This window comes from Boleophthalmus pectinirostris, unplaced genomic scaffold (assembly GCF_026225935.1).
Source record: "Boleophthalmus pectinirostris isolate CB_2022bp ecotype Guang Dong unplaced genomic scaffold, ASM2622593v1 HiC_scaffold_1, whole genome shotgun sequence".
Taxonomy (NCBI): Eukaryota; Metazoa; Chordata; class Actinopteri; order Gobiiformes; family Gobiidae; genus Boleophthalmus; species Boleophthalmus pectinirostris.
Genome location: NW_026570970.1, coordinates 15070376 through 15088713, shown reverse-complemented (window position 1 = coordinate 15088713; position 18338 = coordinate 15070376). Strand labels below are relative to the sequence as shown.

Below are 18338 nucleotides of genomic sequence, written 5' to 3'. Positions count from 1 at the left end.
TGTTGAATCTTAATCTGTAATACAACAGTTTGATTTTTTTTACAAACATTTTTCCAACACTTGAATTAATATTATGAACCCTATCAAATATGTGTAAAACATAATTCATTCATCTGACAGAATTATAGGTACAAATATTTTGTGTCATTCATATTGTTTCTAAAATAATTTTAGTTGTGCTATTTTGTTATGAAATAGAAATAGTTATTGTACACTTACATTTAATTGATTCTTTATCCTATTGCACCCAGATCAGGAAAGCTGTTCAGACAACAATGCAGGCTGCACTCATGGTTGTATCCAGGGCCCTTTTGGGGCACAGTGCACGTGCCCTTTAGGCTTCCAACTCAGCAATGACTCTAAGACATGTGAAGACCTGGACGAGTGTAGTCCCCCTGGACTTTGTAGCCAACATTGTTTCAATGAAAGAGGCTCCTTCCGCTGCCACTGCCAAGATGGATACACCCTCGAGGCAGACCAGCGAACCTGCAAAGCCTCAGGTGAGATGGTTTCACATTAGCAAGAAATATAGTAAGTTTGAAAAATAACATTATGTGGATGATTTTTCCCTGTCCTTTCTCATACACATGCACATTTTTGTACTTGCTGGCTTTTGGGCTGGAATGAACTATAATGAGGTTCTACTTGGCCTCTAAACCACAGGCCAGCCATAGTCTCCTCTTCCATCTCTTTGCTGGCAGATCTGATTTCTATAGATAAGACAAATAACATATATGTCACTCAGCACCCATCCCTGGCTAAATTAGTACATAATCACCAACAAAGAGCTGTTTATAGGGAGCGTGGCCGACGTGAGCTCCTCTTCAGAGTTCAGAGCGATAACCTGCTGAAAGACTTTGTGGTACAATAGCACATTATCTGAGCACATTCCCTCAGGACTGTCATCTGAGTCTCCTCTATTTAAATGCGCTGGTGTTTCTTTGTGTCAGACATGCACACACTGATAAAGGATCTGATTGAATGAAAAGATTTGGACACTGTTGTTTTACAGATTCTCGAGAGGCATTCTTGCTGGTGGCCAGTCGAAACCAGATTGTACAGGATGATATTACCAGTCAGCCCAACGTGGTGCGCTCTGTGGTTCGTGATGGACGTAATATTGTGGCCATAGACTTCGATTCGGTAACAGATCGGATATACTGGTCTGATACAAGCCAGGATCGAATCTGGAGTGCTCATAAAAATGGAAGTGACAGGACCGTGGTGAGATATTGATCTATTTCTAAATAAGTAGTAATTAAAATATGGGACTGCTGTTTTTAAATGCATTTTTTGTCTACTAAGATATTTGACAGTGGAGTGACAGTTACAGAGAGCCTTGCCGTAGATTGGGTCGGAAGAAATCTATACTGGACAGACTATGTTTTGGAAACTATTGAAGTATCCAAACTGGATGGCAGCCACCGCACTGTACTAGTGAGTGAAAACGTGACCAACCCACGAGGCCTGGTGCTGGACCCAAGAGACAGGTCAGTGGTGTCTAGTTTTTCCTTTCTTCATTATATTGGACTATGATGCCTACTTTAGTTTTATCTTCTGTTTTTAAAGCAACTGATGTTAAAAGATGAATATCCAACTTGCAGCACTCACCTGATGTTCTGGACCGACTGGGGAAGAAATCCACGCATTGAGAGGGCCAGCATGGATGGGCAGTTGAGGACTACAATTATAAACAACAAGCTCTACTGGCCAAATGGTCTCACTATAGACTACCCAAACAGACTGTTGTACTTTGCGGACGCCTACCTGGATTTTATTGACTATTGTGATTATGAAGGCAACAACAGAAAGCAGGTTCTAGCCAGCGATCTGGTGAGTGCCATTCATTTGTATTCACATTATAAATTGACTGAGAAAGGTGCACCATGTAACTTTGTGGTTTGGGGTCTGTCACCTGCTTGTTTCTATGGATATGTTATTTCTCTGCTTGGAATGTTTCACAGTATGATATTAAAGGGACAGTTCGGGATTTTGGACATAGGACCTCATTTCCTAGTGAGTCAGAGTGTTGGAGACGTGTGGAGACTTTTTAAAATATTCGATCAGTCTCTGTATATCGTCCCACTAAAAACAGTCTTACCCACTACATCGACGTAAATGTTTCTGTCGATAGAATCATTTTAGAAGTAAAACCAACCTTGCATTTGAAGGATTTATGTCTGAGCAGCAGCAGCGAGTTGTACTTCCTGATAGAAAGCTTGGCAGCAGGGTACTGATATCACCTAGTACCTATCTTACTGGTAAAGTAAAATTCTGCTGCTGCTGAGAAAATAGTCCCTCAACATGCGACGATTCATGCGATGCAAGATTAGTTTTATTTCGAACATTTCTCTATCACCACAGACATTTATACTGACAGTCTGGCATAATAATTGTTTTGCTTCGGGTGCTTTGTGGAGTGGGTAAGACTGTTTTTAGTGGCAGGCTAACTATGACCATTGACATGCACTAGGAAATGAGGTCCTATGTCCAAAATTCTAGACTGTCCTTTACAAGTGGCTTTTAGCTCAAAAAAACCTAGAAGAACAGGCATTCTGACTGTGAGTGGGGTTGCCTCTCCACAGCTCTGATCTGTAATGTGGTCAGGTTTGGTCTCCAAGAAGATAAAAAGGTTTAATCCTGTGAAACATTCCAGACAAAGCAACATTTCCATGGAGAAAAGCATTTGATGGGACCTCCACCAGAAAAGTTACACAGTGCACCTTTAACTGTTTGAATGACTTTTGTATTTTTGCCATTCTCCATTAAAAGGTATTACAACACCCTCATGCAATTACCATTTTTGAGGATTTCATGTATTGGACTGACAGATACATTAACCGTGTGATGCGGGCACACAAGTGGCATGGAGAGAATCAGACTGTAATGCTTTTTAACCTGCCACAGCCAATGGGTTTGATAGCTGTGCATCCTGCCAGACAGCCTACAGGTAATGCCCAAAATGTTATCTTGAGAATATTAGGTCTTATTTAAATTAAATTGTCCATATTACACTATTTTTTGTATCTATGTTATAATGTTGTTTCCTCATCACAAACATACATGGAGTTGTGTTTTGTTTCATTCACACATGTTTAGCACTCAAACCCTACCTGTTTAGACTGAGTTTTCAAACAGAAAACACTCTGTCCCATCTTGTGATTTGTTTGGTAATACATGAGGTGCTCCATTGTGACACTGTGATAATTTGGATCATCTTAGACTTGCAGCTCCCAGTCTCTACTGAACAAAAGTTAAAAGATAGATAGATAACAAAGAATTACTCAAACATGTGTGAATTAAACAAAATATAACTCCAGGTTTGTTTTTAAGGAAGTAACAACATTATAATATGGCTTAAAGCTCACAACATTGTATAATATAGGACCTTTAAAATAAAATCTCTTTCATGAGTGCATTTATGATTTACATGGTCATATTTTCTTCAGGTGAAAATCACTGTTTAAGGAGCCGTTGTTCACATATCTGCCTGTTATCATCTGTGGGACCAAATTACTTCTCGTGTGCGTGCCCCTCAGGATGGACCCTGGCACCAGACCAGACCAACTGCTTCAGAGGTACAATATGTTCCAGCCAGATGGATTAATACATTCACTATCTTTTATTAAGTTTAAAGTCATTTGACATGCAGTGATGGGAAGACAATTTTAATTAATTAGTTACAGAATACTGAATATCTGAAGACAGAATACTTTTACATTAAGTTGCATTTAAATTATAGTGTAAAGATTCAACATTGTTTTAATAACAGCTTTATTTTTTTTTTTTTTACTGTTTTAAAACATTTTCTATCACAAATTGGAGATGTAAAAATCATTCACCGCAAGAGCATTTGTTTATTTTCCTCACTGATTTTGTGCAGCATGCAGAATTACATGATCAAATGCCGTAATGTTTTCCTTTGATTTTAGAAAAATAACTGTAGCCAGCAAAAGAAAAAGTAACTGTACCTGAATACAGTTACTCAAAATGAGTATTCTGAATATGTATGCCTGGTTCACTTTCCAACACTGACAGGGGATGACTCATAATACCATTGGTTCAATATTGTCTCATAGATAGAATAATAGTGAAAGCCAGGTGAGACATCCAGATAGTTGTCAACAGCCCCATATTAATTTTAATGCACTCTTCGAGACTTATCAAGGATCATACCTGTTTTTTCATGTTCTTAAGAACCCGGGCAGCCTTTAATTCAAAGTCTCCCTTAGGTCAACAGCTTAAGTCATCTCAGGTTTCAGCTCATTCAAGCCAAGCAGAACCCAGTCTCCCCGAGGGCACTGATTATCCTAGAATGTAAATGGCCCGCAGCCATTCATTGATACTAATCTTTGATGACAATGCAAAGCAGATTTTAGAATGAACTTTCACTAATCAATTCTTCCTATAGATTAAGACCTGGTATCTTAGGTTTGCCAAATCTCATTGACAAAAATGTTGGGTTTTGGATTACTGAGTAATTTCCGAAATCAGGAAGTCTTAACTTGATTATGCTTCTGAATTGCAATGCAATTTCTGCAGGTTTTAGTTGGAAATATGAACCTATTACACTGTAGTTTTGGCACGACTTTTGTCTCATGTTTGCAGATGAGGAGCCATTCCTGATTATTGTAAGAGACAGCATCATCTATGGCATTTCCTTGAATCCCGATGACAAGAGTAATGATGCGATGGTCCCTGTTGCTGGACTCCAAAATGGATATGATGTTGATTTTGATGACAATGAACAGAACATCTACTGGGTGGAGCATCCAGTAAGGCTGAGGACTAAATGAGTGATTGATTATATTCAAATATAGTGCTAAATTAATACATTTATTAAAAAATCTATTTTCTATTTAGGGTGAAATTCATAAAGTGAGATCTGATGGGACAAACAGGTCTGAATTGGCCCCTGCTGCCATCCTTGGCTCTCCAGTCGGCCTGGCCCTGGACTGGATGACTGAGAATCTGTACTATACCAATCCAGCCACACAGTCTATTGAGGTACTGAACATTCTTGGTTATTATAAAGAAGCAATGTTCACAACTGAAGCAAGTGAAAATTGACATTTCTCAACCAGGTTTTGAAGTTGAAAGGGGAGGTGCAGTATAGGAAAACTCTAATCACAAATAACGGCTCTCCGACTGGCGCTGGCACTCCTGTTGGCATCGCAGTGGACCCTGCACGTGGGTAAGCCCCATTTAACACAGTCCTGGCACAGACGCTCTCATTGAGCGTGAACAGCCACCTCAAAGCCATCTGCTTTGCCTCAATAGAGAACTCAACTAGTTTTATTGAAACTTTCATTAGCCTCCTGCAGCAATCAAATAATAAAATAGTGTAACAGATCAAGAGATCAGAGAAAAGCTGGAAGCTGATGGCCATTCAGTTTAAGAGAAAGTAAGGTATTTAATGTTTGCTGTTTTTCTTTTATGTTTTAGCAAACTCTACTGGACAGACCAAGGAACAGAAAGTGGCATCCCTGCTAAGGTGGCATCTGCAGACATGGATGGCCAAAACTCTGTCACTTTGTTCACCAATAATTTAGACCACATTGAATTCCTCACTGTGGACATCAAAGACAATAAGCTGTACTGGGCTGTAACAAGCACGGGGATGGTATGTACAGAATATATATACAGTCATATACAGTCTATGCTACTGACTTATAACTGAGTGGACATAAATTTAACTACTGCATGTTAATGTATTATATTGTTGCAGATTGAACGTGGTGACCCAGATGGCACTAACCGCATCACTATAGTAACAGGTTTGTCTCACCCGTGGGGTGTGACTGTCTACCAGGACCACCTGTACTTCACTGATCGAGATTTTGAGGTCATTGAGCGTGTGGATAAATCCACTGGTGCAAACAGAGTTGTGTTACGTGACAATGTATCTGGACTCAGAGTTTTAAAAGTACATTATCGAGAGAGTAAGTATGAAAAGCATGTTATCATTATAAGGTACAACTGGAAATGTAATATTTTCTTCTTCCTTCCTTTTTAAAAAAAAGCCTCTGCAGGGACATCAAATGGCTGCACAAACAATGCTGGTGTATGTGAGCAGCTCTGCTTGCCTCGGCCCCATGCTCTGTTTACCTGTGCATGCGCCACAGGTTTTAAGCTAAACACAGACAACAGGACCTGTGCTCCCTACCAGTCTTTTGTCGTCATCTCGACTTTGTCTGCCATCAAGGGCTTCAGTATGGAAGGATCTGATCATTCAGAGGCCATGGTGCCTATAGCTGGGAGAGGTGTGTCAAACATATTGTATATTTAATATAGCATTTGTCTATTGTTTATATAAATGGAATCTCCAATCTGCTCTTCAGGTCGTAATGCGCTCCATGTTGATGTCCACATGGCGTCTGGTTTCATTTACTGGTGTGACTTCAGCAGTACAGTAGCTACACAGAATGGGGTCAGACGGGTAAAGCCAGACGGCTCAGGATTACGCAGCCTTGTCACATCTGGTATAGGTCGCAATGGGATTCGAGGCATTGCTGTAGACTGGGCAGCAGGTACAAGGAAACAAAATACATGTTCAGTATCATTACCTAAATCCTAGTTCTGTAGTTCATTACAACTGTGAAAATGCATAAGTATATTTATAAATGTAATTGAAATACATTTTATTTAAAATTTGATTCCCTTTCTTTTCAGGTAACCTATACTTCACAAATGCCTTCCTGACAGAGACATATGTCGAAGTCCTTCGTATCAATACCACGTTCCGCAGAGTTCTTCTGAAGACACAAGTGGACATGCCTCGGCACATTGTGGTTGACCCAAAAAACAGATTTTTGTTCTGGGCTGATTATGGTCAAAATCCCAAAATCGAGCGAGCGCTTTTGGATGGTACCAACCGCACAGTGTTAGTGTCATCAGGAATAATCACTCCTCGAGGGTTAGCGCTGGACTGGCTCACTGGTTATGTGTACTGGGTGGATGATTCACTGGACATGATTGCTCGAGTTAGCCCGAATGGAGGAGATACAGAAATAGTAAGATATGGCAGCCGCTACCCAACTCCTTATGGGATATCAGTGTTTGAGAACAGCATAATGTGGGTGGATAGAAACCTCAAGAAGGTTTTTCAAGCAAGCAAAGAACCAGGAAACACAGAACCGCCTGCTGTCATTAGAGATAATGTAAACATGTTAAGGGACATCACCATTTTTGATCAGAAAACTCAGCCCACAAGTGCGGAGGAGCTCAATCACAACCCATGTATGATGGATAATGGAGGCTGTGCCCACTTCTGCTTTGCCCTGCCGGGGGCTGGCCCAAGTCTCAAGAAATGCAGCTGTGCTTTTGGAGATCTGGCAGCAGATAATGAAAGCTGTGTAGTTTCTAGAGACGATTACCTCATTTACACCACAGAGAGCACAGTACGCAGTTTACGTTTAGATCCTGAGGATCACGCACTGCCTTTTCCTGTGGTCAATGTCCCCCGCACTTCAGTGGCACTAGATTTTGACCTGGCCGATGGAAGGATCTACTTCACACAGAGTGTGGGATCAGGAGCCAGTAAAATAAGCTACATCAGCCTGTCATCTCCAACATCAGCCCCTGTGGAGGTGGCCTCAGGTGAGCCTCAGGTAGTCATCACTCAAACAGTTTCATTGAGATCTGAAACCAATTATTTTTAATGACTTCTCTTACAGACCTTGGGGCTCCTGATGGGATTGCGTATGACTGGATAAACAAAAGAATTTACTACAGTGACTTTGTGAATCAGAGCGTCAGCTCCATGTCTGTGGATGGCTCTCAGAGGACTGTTATTGCTCATGTATCTAGACCAAGAGCTATCATGCTAGATCCCTGCAGGGGGTAAGACTTAGTGCACTGTGGATAATACTAAGATTAAAGTCTTTAAACTGAGTGTTAGTCTGTTCTGTTTCACAGATACATGTACTGGACAGACTGGGGAACACATGCAAAGATTGAACGTGCCACATTGGGAGGAAACTTTAGAGTTGAGATTGTGAACAGCAGTCTGGTCTGGCCTAATGGACTAACACTAGACTATGAGGATGAAAGGCTGTACTGGGCAGATGCCAGCTTGTAAGATCTAACAGTGTTGCATTTAATCTACATGCCTGCCCTTTTTCTTTGCTCTCATAAATGTTTTGCTGTACACCAGACAGAAGATTGAACGATCGTCTCTTACTGGCTCTGACCGCGAGGTCATTGTAAGCACTGCCATCTACCCATTTGCCATGACAATGTTTGGCCAGTTTATCTACTGGACAGACTGGAACACACGCAGCATTTACAGAGCCAACAAGCATGACGGATCTGACCAGGTGGTCATGGTCCAGAACCTTCCATCTCGACCAATGGACATCCATGTTTTAGCCAGCCGTAAACAGCAACAATGCAACAGTCCCTGCCTGCAGTTTAATGGAGGCTGTAGTCACATCTGCACACCAGGTACACCAGCTTCTATCTATTTATGTTTTGTGAATTTATTAAGTTATCCAAATATATATGATGTGTCAAACATACATACTGCAAACATGCTCTCTGTTTGGGTTTCCTTTAGGGCCCAGTGGAGCTGAGTGCCAGTGTCCGTCAGAGGGTCGTTGGTATTTGGCTGATAATAAACATTGCATACCCGACAATGGGACGCGCTGCCAACCAGGCCAGTTCACCTGTATGAATGGGCGCTGTATCCGTGCCCAGTGGAAATGTGATAACGACAATGACTGTGGAGACGGAAGTGATGAATTGGAACGAGTGTGTGGTAAGAAGTTATTTAATTAATCTGCCCGCAGTTGTTTAAAGGTACACTGTGTAACTTTCCTGATGGAGGTTCTATCACATGCTTCTCTCTATGGAGATGTTTCCTGGAATGTTCCACAGTATGGCATTACACTTATTTATTTCTATGAAAACAAAAGACGCCACAGGGCCAAGTGAAATCTGGGGAGAGGCCAGTCCATTCACATAATGCATGAATTTTAGGTTAAGAAAACCCCATGTTTTTGAGTAACTTCAAGAGGGATACATTTATTGCCATACCAGGACATTCCAGACAAAGCAATAGCATTTGATGGACCCATAATGTAAAAGTTATATAGCGCACCTTATATAGTTTTTCTCCTTTGCTTCTTTTTTCCACAAATTATTTACACTAACAATTTTAATTTACCAATCATATTTTTTTGCTGCATAAGGACCCAAGATCTATTTTGAAAACTCTGGTGTGTATGTGTACTTGTCTTGTTAACAATGCATTTCTTACATTTCTAAACTAATGATTAAAACTAACAAATCAAACATATACGTACTTTATTGCATGCAGTCCCTCCGATGCTATCATCTTTTATTAGCTTGTCAGGTAAAGCAGTAAAAATATAACTTCTAAAATTTCCATAGCTCTTTTGTACACACTAACTTATTCCTGTTCACGATTGGCAGCTTTTCACACGTGTGATCCTACGGTCTTCACTTGTGGCAATGGACGCTGTGTGCCCTACCACTACCGCTGCGATCACTATGACGACTGCGGAGACAACAGCGATGAGCAGGGCTGCCTGTTCAGACCGTGTGACCCCAATACTGAGTTCACTTGCGCTAATGGACGCTGCATCGCCAAAGAATATGTGTGCAACGGCATAAACAACTGTTACGACAATGGAACCTCAGATGAACAGAACTGCCGTAAGTTTGGGTATTGAAACTTTGCGGAGAAATCACGTGGAAGTGTTCTGCATGCATGTGTATGGCGGAATGTTCAGAAGTTTCCGTGGTGTCACAATGCACACATTAGCAAACACAGACAAATAAGTTTTACGATGTCTGAAAGCTAAAAAAAAATGCAGATTTAAGTCTAAGAAGCCTCAGAAAGAGCAGTGCCTACAGTTAGCATCATACCACCAAGGAAAGCAGATTATTAGATAAAAGTATAGAACAATTGTATTGATGATGTGTACTTGTTCTACTTCATTTAATTTCTAGCTGAGAGAACATGTCAACCAGAGCAGACTAAATGCCAGTCCACCAACATCTGCATCCCACGGTCCTATTTATGTGATGGAGACAACGACTGTGGAGATATGAGCGATGAAAGCCCTACACACTGCGGTAAGTTCACATTCAACAAGTAGGTTTTTAAATACTGGCACTATGCTGCCTAAATAGCTCTCACAGCAAGATGTGTGGAACCTTTCACTACAGTTTCCACCATCAGTCTAAAACAGACTTTATACTATGTCTGTCTATGTCTGTACTATACTACATACTTTTTTGATTTAGCCAATCGCTGCTATTTGGTTGTGACGTATGTAATTCGTCAAATCCCGTAGGAAGAAGGACAATAACGGCTTTCCCCTTGAAAAAATTCACCTAACATTCTCTTTGTTCCGGCTTTAAATCCTCGATCTCTGGAATCGTTGCCAAAACAGAATGTATCGCTTCGTCTACATTCATCTCGACCACTTTGTTTACTGTTGTGCTGTACCACAAAAGGGACCGAGACAGACGCTTGAGTTTGATGTCATGGCTTCACAGCTCTTCTCCGATTGGCCAGTGTGAGGTCTACAACTTCCAGGGTTCTTGCAAACCGTCTAGTGTATTCCGATTCCTGACCTAGTCACTGGAGAGAAATGAAATTGAGTGGAGGCACTAGTTGGCACCAGCCTGGCTAGTCTTCCACATCCGCATCTTGAAATCTGTCTCCAGGCATGGCACTGTAACTGTGGCTGTCCATTGTTCCTGGCAGGATGCCCCAAATACATTGAAGGATGGATCAAATCATAGACTGTATAAATGGACATAGCTAACCTGCTAGACGCTGCATTCTAAATAGGAAGTCTGCATGGAGGCACTTCCAGCTCCATTGACTTTACATCTCTCTGACTCCTCTCTCTCTCTGTAAATTTTTTATATTAACCTGCTCTACATGATCCTTGTGTTTTTATTTCACTGTTTTGGCCGTAAATTGCTCCAAATTCAACCTATAACTGCTTGCATCGTGAGCTTCAGTTGACTGGACACACTCCTTCAGTTCGCTTCTTTATACAGCCTATGGCCCTGATTTATGTTTTTGTCACACTACAGCTGCAGCCACATGTTCCCAGAGTGAGTTCCGTTGCTCTAGTGGCCGGTGCATCCCCGCTCACTGGTTCTGTGATGGAGGAGCCGACTGTGCCGATGGATCTGATGAACCCCAGTCCTGCAGTGAGTAGTCCACCTCGGCTTGTCACAATAATTACAATCGACATATTGTTCAATATATGAAAGCTGGAACAGTATATTTTGGGGCTCAGTATTTATTGTGTGCACATTTTCTTTGTAAAATTAGGGAGATTTGAGATATTTTTGTTGTAATACAATAAAACTGGAGTTTTAGAGAGTTAAATAAAATACTTCTGTGGCTATTTTGGTTCATTCTGGTATTTATCTGTTGCACCTTAGGCTTTCTATACAGTATTTTTAAAGGTGCATTGTGCAACTTTTCTATTTGAGGGTCCATCAAAGTCTTTTGGAGATGTCATTGCTTTCTGGAAATTTTCACATTACAGTATTAAACCATTCTATGTTCATGGAGACCAAATAAGGCCAAGTTACAGGTCAGATTTGTGGAGAGACAACCTCGCTGACAGTCAGAATACCTGTTTTTCTAGGTATTTTTGAGCTATAAAACCATCTGTAATTTAAAATATGACCAACCCCAACAAGAAAAGTTACATAGTGCACCTTTAAGTACGAAAAGTCTTGTTCCATTGGCAGATAATTTTACTTATCATGCAAAATATACTCAAATCAACATGATATTTTAACTTAAAATCATTTTAACTTGAAGCCATTTTAACTTGGCAAGATTTTAGTTTTCGCAGTGTATCGTGTTTCAAAATTTGTTATCGTGACAGGCTTAAGTCAACTCCCATCTGCCCCCTCCCCCATTATCAGCTGCTCTGTCTTTGGGCCTGTCTCGCCTCTTGTGTGGTGGCAGAGAAGAGATGCGCCCAGGAGTGACTCAGTGGTGTATGGCTTTGTTTGGGGATGTGGTCAGTCAGTCCTCCCTATTGTGGTCCACATTCCTCCCCAGTGACGCCCCCTCCGAGTGCGGTGACAAACAGCTCCTCCCCCTCCCTTTGTCCAGCAGTTACCCAGCCTCACTTTGGCTTTTGTTTAGACAACTCACCATGCATGGGAATGTGGAGTTGCCATGACAATAAGGAAAGCCCTGCCAAAGTTTAATTGCACCCCGTTTATTAGGTTGAAAAGTTGTGGGGGATGCGCCAAGATATTTACTAAGACTTAATTAAAAACTGTTCACAAGCCACAATATGCGCATTTATACAAGACTTACACAAACTTTATTGATCAACAAGGGAAATTATTTGGACACAGTAGCTCACACATCACAATATAATATCATAACAAAGAGCAAAAATATAAATAGTAATAAGAAATTCAGAAGAGACTAGTGTTAAATGAGGCATAATTATATAAATGTATATGTACAAGTAAAAATAAAATACAGAAACATAGTTATTCTATTTTCTAGTTCCTATATATTACTTTTACTTGTACATATACATTACTTTTGTTACATATTTCAAATTAATTATTAGCATTTATATTTTGGCTCTATTTACTGTGATGTGCGAGTTACTACAAACTGTTTCCCTTAAATTTGATGCTAATTTCATGCAATTTTTCTACTTATTTTGTCTATATTATTACCGTATATATATTTAATTTATTTAAAGTATATGTACATTTTAAACATTTTTAAATGCAAGATTATAGGTCCAAAACATAACAAGACATACTAATCCAAATGACAAGACAGAAGACTATTATTGTTATTACCATTTACACAGTTTGGTAATTATGAGTTTGTGTGTTAGTTTGTGTCTGAGTTTGTATTTTGATTTGTTTTGCAGCTACTCTCACTCGAACTTGTAACTCTGACCAGTTTCGCTGTGATGATGGGAGGTGCATTGCGTCATCTTGGATTTGTGATGGGGACAATGACTGCGGAGACATGAGCGATGAGGACCAGCGGCACAACTGTGGTACAGCCTTTAAAACACCACTTTATTTTACTGGGCATTGTCACTTGACTTTCACCCCAGACTAGACACCATTACAAAGCTGTGATGTGGCGTCTGTCTGGTTTGTCACCTGCACGCCTCTTAAGGCTCCTCTTACAGATGTTAAGAGGAAGTAGTTGGCATTCCTGATTTCTCCTGCTTCACTTGTTGCATTGTAGCTTTTTTTCTTTTTAACAATAAGAAGCCAGAAGTTAAAATCATTGGTTTAAAGGGGACGCATTGCACAAAATCAACTTAAGAGCTTTGAAAGGGCCTATATTATGCAAAATTGACTCTTGTGATCTTTAAGCCATGTTATAATGTTAAAAATATAGCTTGAGTTGGAGTTTTGTTTCATTCACACATGTTTAGGTAACCCTTTATTATTAGTCTGTCTACATCTCCAAAGCTCAAAATGCTCTGTTCCACCTTTTGTGTTAAAGAAACAGTCTGGAATTTTGGACATAGGACCTCATTTCCTAGTTAACCAGAGTGTTGGAGATGTGTGGAGACGCTTTTTTAAATATTCCATCCAGTCCTTGTATTTGCAGAGGTCGCAGGTGCTAGACTAGGCTGGAGTGGGTAACAGTCTTACCCACTCCACAAAGCACCCGAAGCAAATCTATTATTACGCCAGACTGTCGATGTGAATGTTTGTGTCAATAGAATCATTTTAGAAGTAAAACCAACCTTGCATTTGAAGGATTTATGTCTGAACAGCAGCAGCAGCAAGTTGTATTTCCTGATAGAAAGCAATCCAGGTCCATCATCTGCTTGTTTTTATGTTTATGTCTTTGCTCTGCTTATAATGTTCTACAGTATAACATTAAATTGCTCTAATTTACATTTATTACATTTTATAGTTTTAAAGTTCCAAAATACTTCGAAAAACAGGCATTCTGACTGTGAGCTCAGATGCCTCTCCACAATTCTTATCTGTGACTTGGTTTGGTCTGCCTGAAGATAGAAAGATTTAATGCCATACTGTGAAACATTCCAGATAAAACAATAACATCTCCATGGAGAAAAGCATTTTACAGACAATGCGACTTTAAGCTGTTATAGAGCAATTTTGCAGTTTACAATGAACAAAATGTAAATGAATGATGAACAGTAAATACTCAAAAAAGCATAATATGTTAACCCACTTCTTTCTCTTTGAAACACTGACCTATTTCCTTTACTTGCTAAAATCTATCCGCAGCAAATCGCACATGCTCAAACTTAGAGTTTACCTGCGTGAACAACCAGCCGCCCCAAAGGAAGTGCATTCCTCGTGACTGGGTCTGTGACGGTGACGCAGACTGTGCCGATGCACTGGACGAGCATCAGAACTGTTCACGGAGATCCTGTGGGGTCAATGAGTTCACTTGCAGCAACGGACTCTGTATACGCAGTTCATACAGGTAAAACGAAAATTCTGTTACTTTTTTTTTGACTTAGACTTAGACTTAGACTTAGACAAACTTTATTCCACAAGGGAAATTATTTGGGTGCGCAGTAGCTCACACATCAGAATAAATTTAATAACAAAGAACAAACAATATAAATAGTAAAATAAATTCTAAATCAGTAGGAAAGAAACAGATGTGAAATAAGAGATAATTATATAAATGTAAATATACAAGTAAAAATAAAATAGAATGATATGATATGATGATTGACAGGACATAGGGTTATTCGTTACATAAGGGTGAGTTGTTGTACAGTTGTAAGGAGTATTATAGTATGAATGTAGTCCTGTATCACTTGTTGTTTGAGCAGAGCTGTAGGAGCCTGTTGGAGAAAGCGCTCCTCTGTCCCTCTATAGTCTGGTGCAGTGGGTGAATTGTTGTAAGGTTGTAGGGAGTATTTTCTGTCCCTCTATAGTCTGGTGCAGTGGGTGAGCAGAAGTGCCCATAATGGAGAGCGGTTTGTCCAGTGTCCTCCTGTCCTTCACTGTGACAAATGTCTCGAGCTCACAGCCAATCACGTGACTCAGTAAAGTTGTCAGTCCTTTAGAGTTAGACAACAATTGCCTGGCCAGCCTGTCCCTTCTACATTCTATTTGAATCCAGACGAGACTAGAACCAGAACACAGAGCTTGAAAATCCTCTGTCCTAATTTGAGACGATTCAACCACAGCCACTAATTTGTATCACGTGTCCCACAAATGGAGAAGCTATGTTTATTTTCTGTCAATTACGGCCTCTGAAATCAGGGAGACAGGATACAGCTCCAGATCCACTCGTATTTGTGAAGTTGTCAAAGTGTGTGGTTCTGGTTGGACTGGTAAAGAAAACTTGCTATTATTACTTAAATATGTGTTTGTTTGTTTGTTTTTTTAACTTCAGATGTGATCGACGCAATGATTGTGGAGACAGCAGTGATGAGCAAGGCTGCACCTACCAGCCCTGTCAGCAGCACCAGTTCACCTGTCAAAATGGCCGTTGTGTGTCCCGTGATTTTGTCTGTGATGGAGATAACGATTGTGGCGATGAATCCGATGAACAGGACCACATGTGTCATACCCCAGCCCCCACCTGTGCCCCAGGACAATTCAGGTGTGAAAACGGACACTGTATCCCGATTCAGCAGGTGTGCAACAGAAATGATGACTGCAACGATAACAGTGACGAGAAGGGATGTGGTGAGTATTTTTACAGAAATATATAATGTACTGCTTGGAAACAGCTCTTCTAAAACAAATGTGTAAATAAGTTGTCAGTAATTCTCAAAATGTCTTTATGTCCAAGTAACTACTGATTAAATTATCACTACTTTTACGTTGTACCCATAGACTGTACGACAAAAAGGTGATCCCAAATTATTTGACTTTGCTACAACAAATTATTTCTACTATTTTTACTACAGGTATCAATGAATGCACAGATCTATCCACTCACAACTGTGACCACAACTGCACGGACACGCCGACCAGCTTCATCTGCACCTGTCGCCCGGGCTACCGCCTCATGTCCGACGGCCGTACGTGTGACGACGTGAACGAGTGCGCTGAAACCCCTCACGTCTGCAGTCAAATCTGCGAAAACACTGTGGGCTCCTACGTGTGTAAATGCGCCCCGGGATACCTGCGAGAACCCGACGGACGCAGCTGCCGTCAAAATAGCAACATCGCTCCGTACCTCATCTTCAGCAATCGTTACTACCTGAGAAATCTGTCCACCGACGGGGAAGCCTACTCCCTCATCCTGCAGGGTCTGACCAGTGTGGTGGCTTTGGACTTTGATCGTGTGGAGAAGCGTTTGTACTGGATCGATGTAAACCGCAGAGTGATTGAAAGAATGTATTTCAACGGTAGTAACAGAGAAGTGGTGGTGAATGGGGTGCTGCACGGAGAGGGGCTTGCTGTGGACTGGGTGGCCAGGAAACTCTACTGGGTGGACAGCTTCTTGGACTGCCTCAAAGTCAGCGAGCTGGATGGGCGCTTTGTGAGGAAGCTTGCTGAACACTGTGTGGATGCTAATAATACATATTGCTTTGAAAACCCAAGGGCACTAGTTTTGCATCCAAAATATGGGTAGGTTAATATTTGGAATTATCATGTTCTGTGTCGGTGTTTAATGAGTAGTCTCTCAATGCATGTTCAGATCACAGTTTTAAAGTAACTAAAAAAAAGAAATATAGAACATAAATGGTTATGTAAATAGTGCAAGTATGACCAGGGGTGTAGTGGGCCTGTTACATGGGGGTATGCCGTCCACACACTTCTCCCGATGTGAAATTTAAAAAATGACAAATATAAAATGTATGAATGTAATCTAAACTTTATATTTTATTTTTACTTTTACATAGATTTGTGTACTGGACAGACTGGGGAAACAAAGCATTTATTGGTCGTGTTGGGATGGATGGAACCAACAAAACAGCCGTTATCACCACAAAGTTAGCCTGGCCTAATGGGATCACTATTGACTACACTAACGACATGCTCTACTGGTCTGACGCCCATCTGAACTACATTGAGTAAGTCCGCTGAACTTTAAAACTCTTATATCACACAAAATTGACTCTTGTGAGACATGTTTTAATGTTTTTGCGAAGGTAATGACCTTCTCAAAAACATAACATTGTTTTTGTTTCATTCACACATATTTATTATTAGTCTGTCTACATCTCCAAAGCTCAAAATGCTCTCCTCCACCTTGTGATGTCATGTAGTGATAGTTTTCAAGTTAGCAACTACCTTTTCCCTTTTGTTCAGTAGAGACAGGCAAATCTAGGGCTGAAATCATCCAAAGGATTCGAGTGAAAGTGTATGGAGTTTAAAAACACAGTGTAGCAGAGTGTTTTCTGTTTGAAAGACGAACTCTAGCCAGGCTGGCACCACCTACTGCCTCCGCTCAATTTCATTTCTCTCAGCGACTAGTTCAGGAATCAGAATACACTAGACGGTTTGCAAGAACCCCGAAAGTTGTGGACCGTGCACCGGCCAATCAGTGAAGAGCTGTGAAGCTATGACTGGGTCCCTTTTTGTGGTACAGCACAACAGTAAACAAAGCTGTCGAGATTAATGTAGACAAAATCATACATTCAGTGTTGGCAACAATTCCCGAGATCGAAGATTTAAAGCCGGAACAAAGAGAATATTTGGTGAATTTTATCAAGGGGAAAGACATTATTGCCCTTCTTCCTACAGGATTTGGGAAAAGCTTAATATACCAGTTGCCCCGTTAGCAGCACATTACATATGTCTCAACCAAATAGCAGTAATTGGTTAAATAAAAAAAAAGTACCCGCCTACCGTCAAGCGAACGAATCCTAATGCTGTGAGGTCGGACAGTTTCAATGAAGTGAAACCGGCGGATGAATCAGGCTAAAAGAACTCAGCCTAAATATCCAAATCCAAATCCACTTTATTTCTATAGCATATTTTACAAACAAAGCAGTTTCCAGTGCTGCACAGAGATCATAAACTGAAGACAACAAAAAGGTAAATTGCTAAAATTTTGTCATACCAGTCCTAAAACAATAACACTAGTGAAATAAAAATAAAAGCAAAAACCATAAAATCATAAAAATTGCAGTAAATAAGTAAAAAGCTAAATAAAATAAATAAAAGACGCAGAGGACCGCACAACTCATGCAGTGTTAAAAAACAGTGAATAAAAGTGGGTTTTAAGACAAGACTGTGGGGGCTGTTTGGAGGTGGGGGGGCAGAGCGTTCCAGAGCTTGGGGCTGGTCACAGAGAAGGCCATGTCTCCCCTGGTTTTAAGTTTTGTAGAATTTGTCTGTTAAACATGTGTGAATGAAACAACACAATACCAGGTATGTTT

The 18338-nt window shown here is 40.5% G+C and overlaps 1 protein-coding gene across 1 annotated transcript in view; it reads left to right on the top strand.

The window, feature by feature from the left end:
* Positions 1-18338, top strand: part of lrp2a (low density lipoprotein receptor-related protein 2a) — a 72818-nt gene that overhangs the window by 21037 nt on the left and 33443 nt on the right. Inside the window, 26 exon segments of the mRNA XM_055149731.1 lie at positions 252-500; positions 1013-1224; positions 1306-1490; positions 1605-1833; positions 2773-2950; positions 3450-3578; positions 4609-4775; positions 4864-5007; positions 5085-5194; positions 5446-5623; positions 5729-5942; positions 6024-6263; positions 6342-6530; positions 6673-7599; positions 7677-7842; positions 7918-8076; positions 8156-8445; positions 8558-8758; positions 9436-9678; positions 9976-10101; positions 11077-11196; positions 12912-13043; positions 14266-14467; positions 15395-15690; positions 15915-16581; positions 16857-17027. Coding sequence (XP_055005706.1) covers positions 252-500; positions 1013-1224; positions 1306-1490; positions 1605-1833; positions 2773-2950; positions 3450-3578; positions 4609-4775; positions 4864-5007; positions 5085-5194; positions 5446-5623; positions 5729-5942; positions 6024-6263; positions 6342-6530; positions 6673-7599; positions 7677-7842; positions 7918-8076; positions 8156-8445; positions 8558-8758; positions 9436-9678; positions 9976-10101; positions 11077-11196; positions 12912-13043; positions 14266-14467; positions 15395-15690; positions 15915-16581; positions 16857-17027 — 6124 coding nt within the window.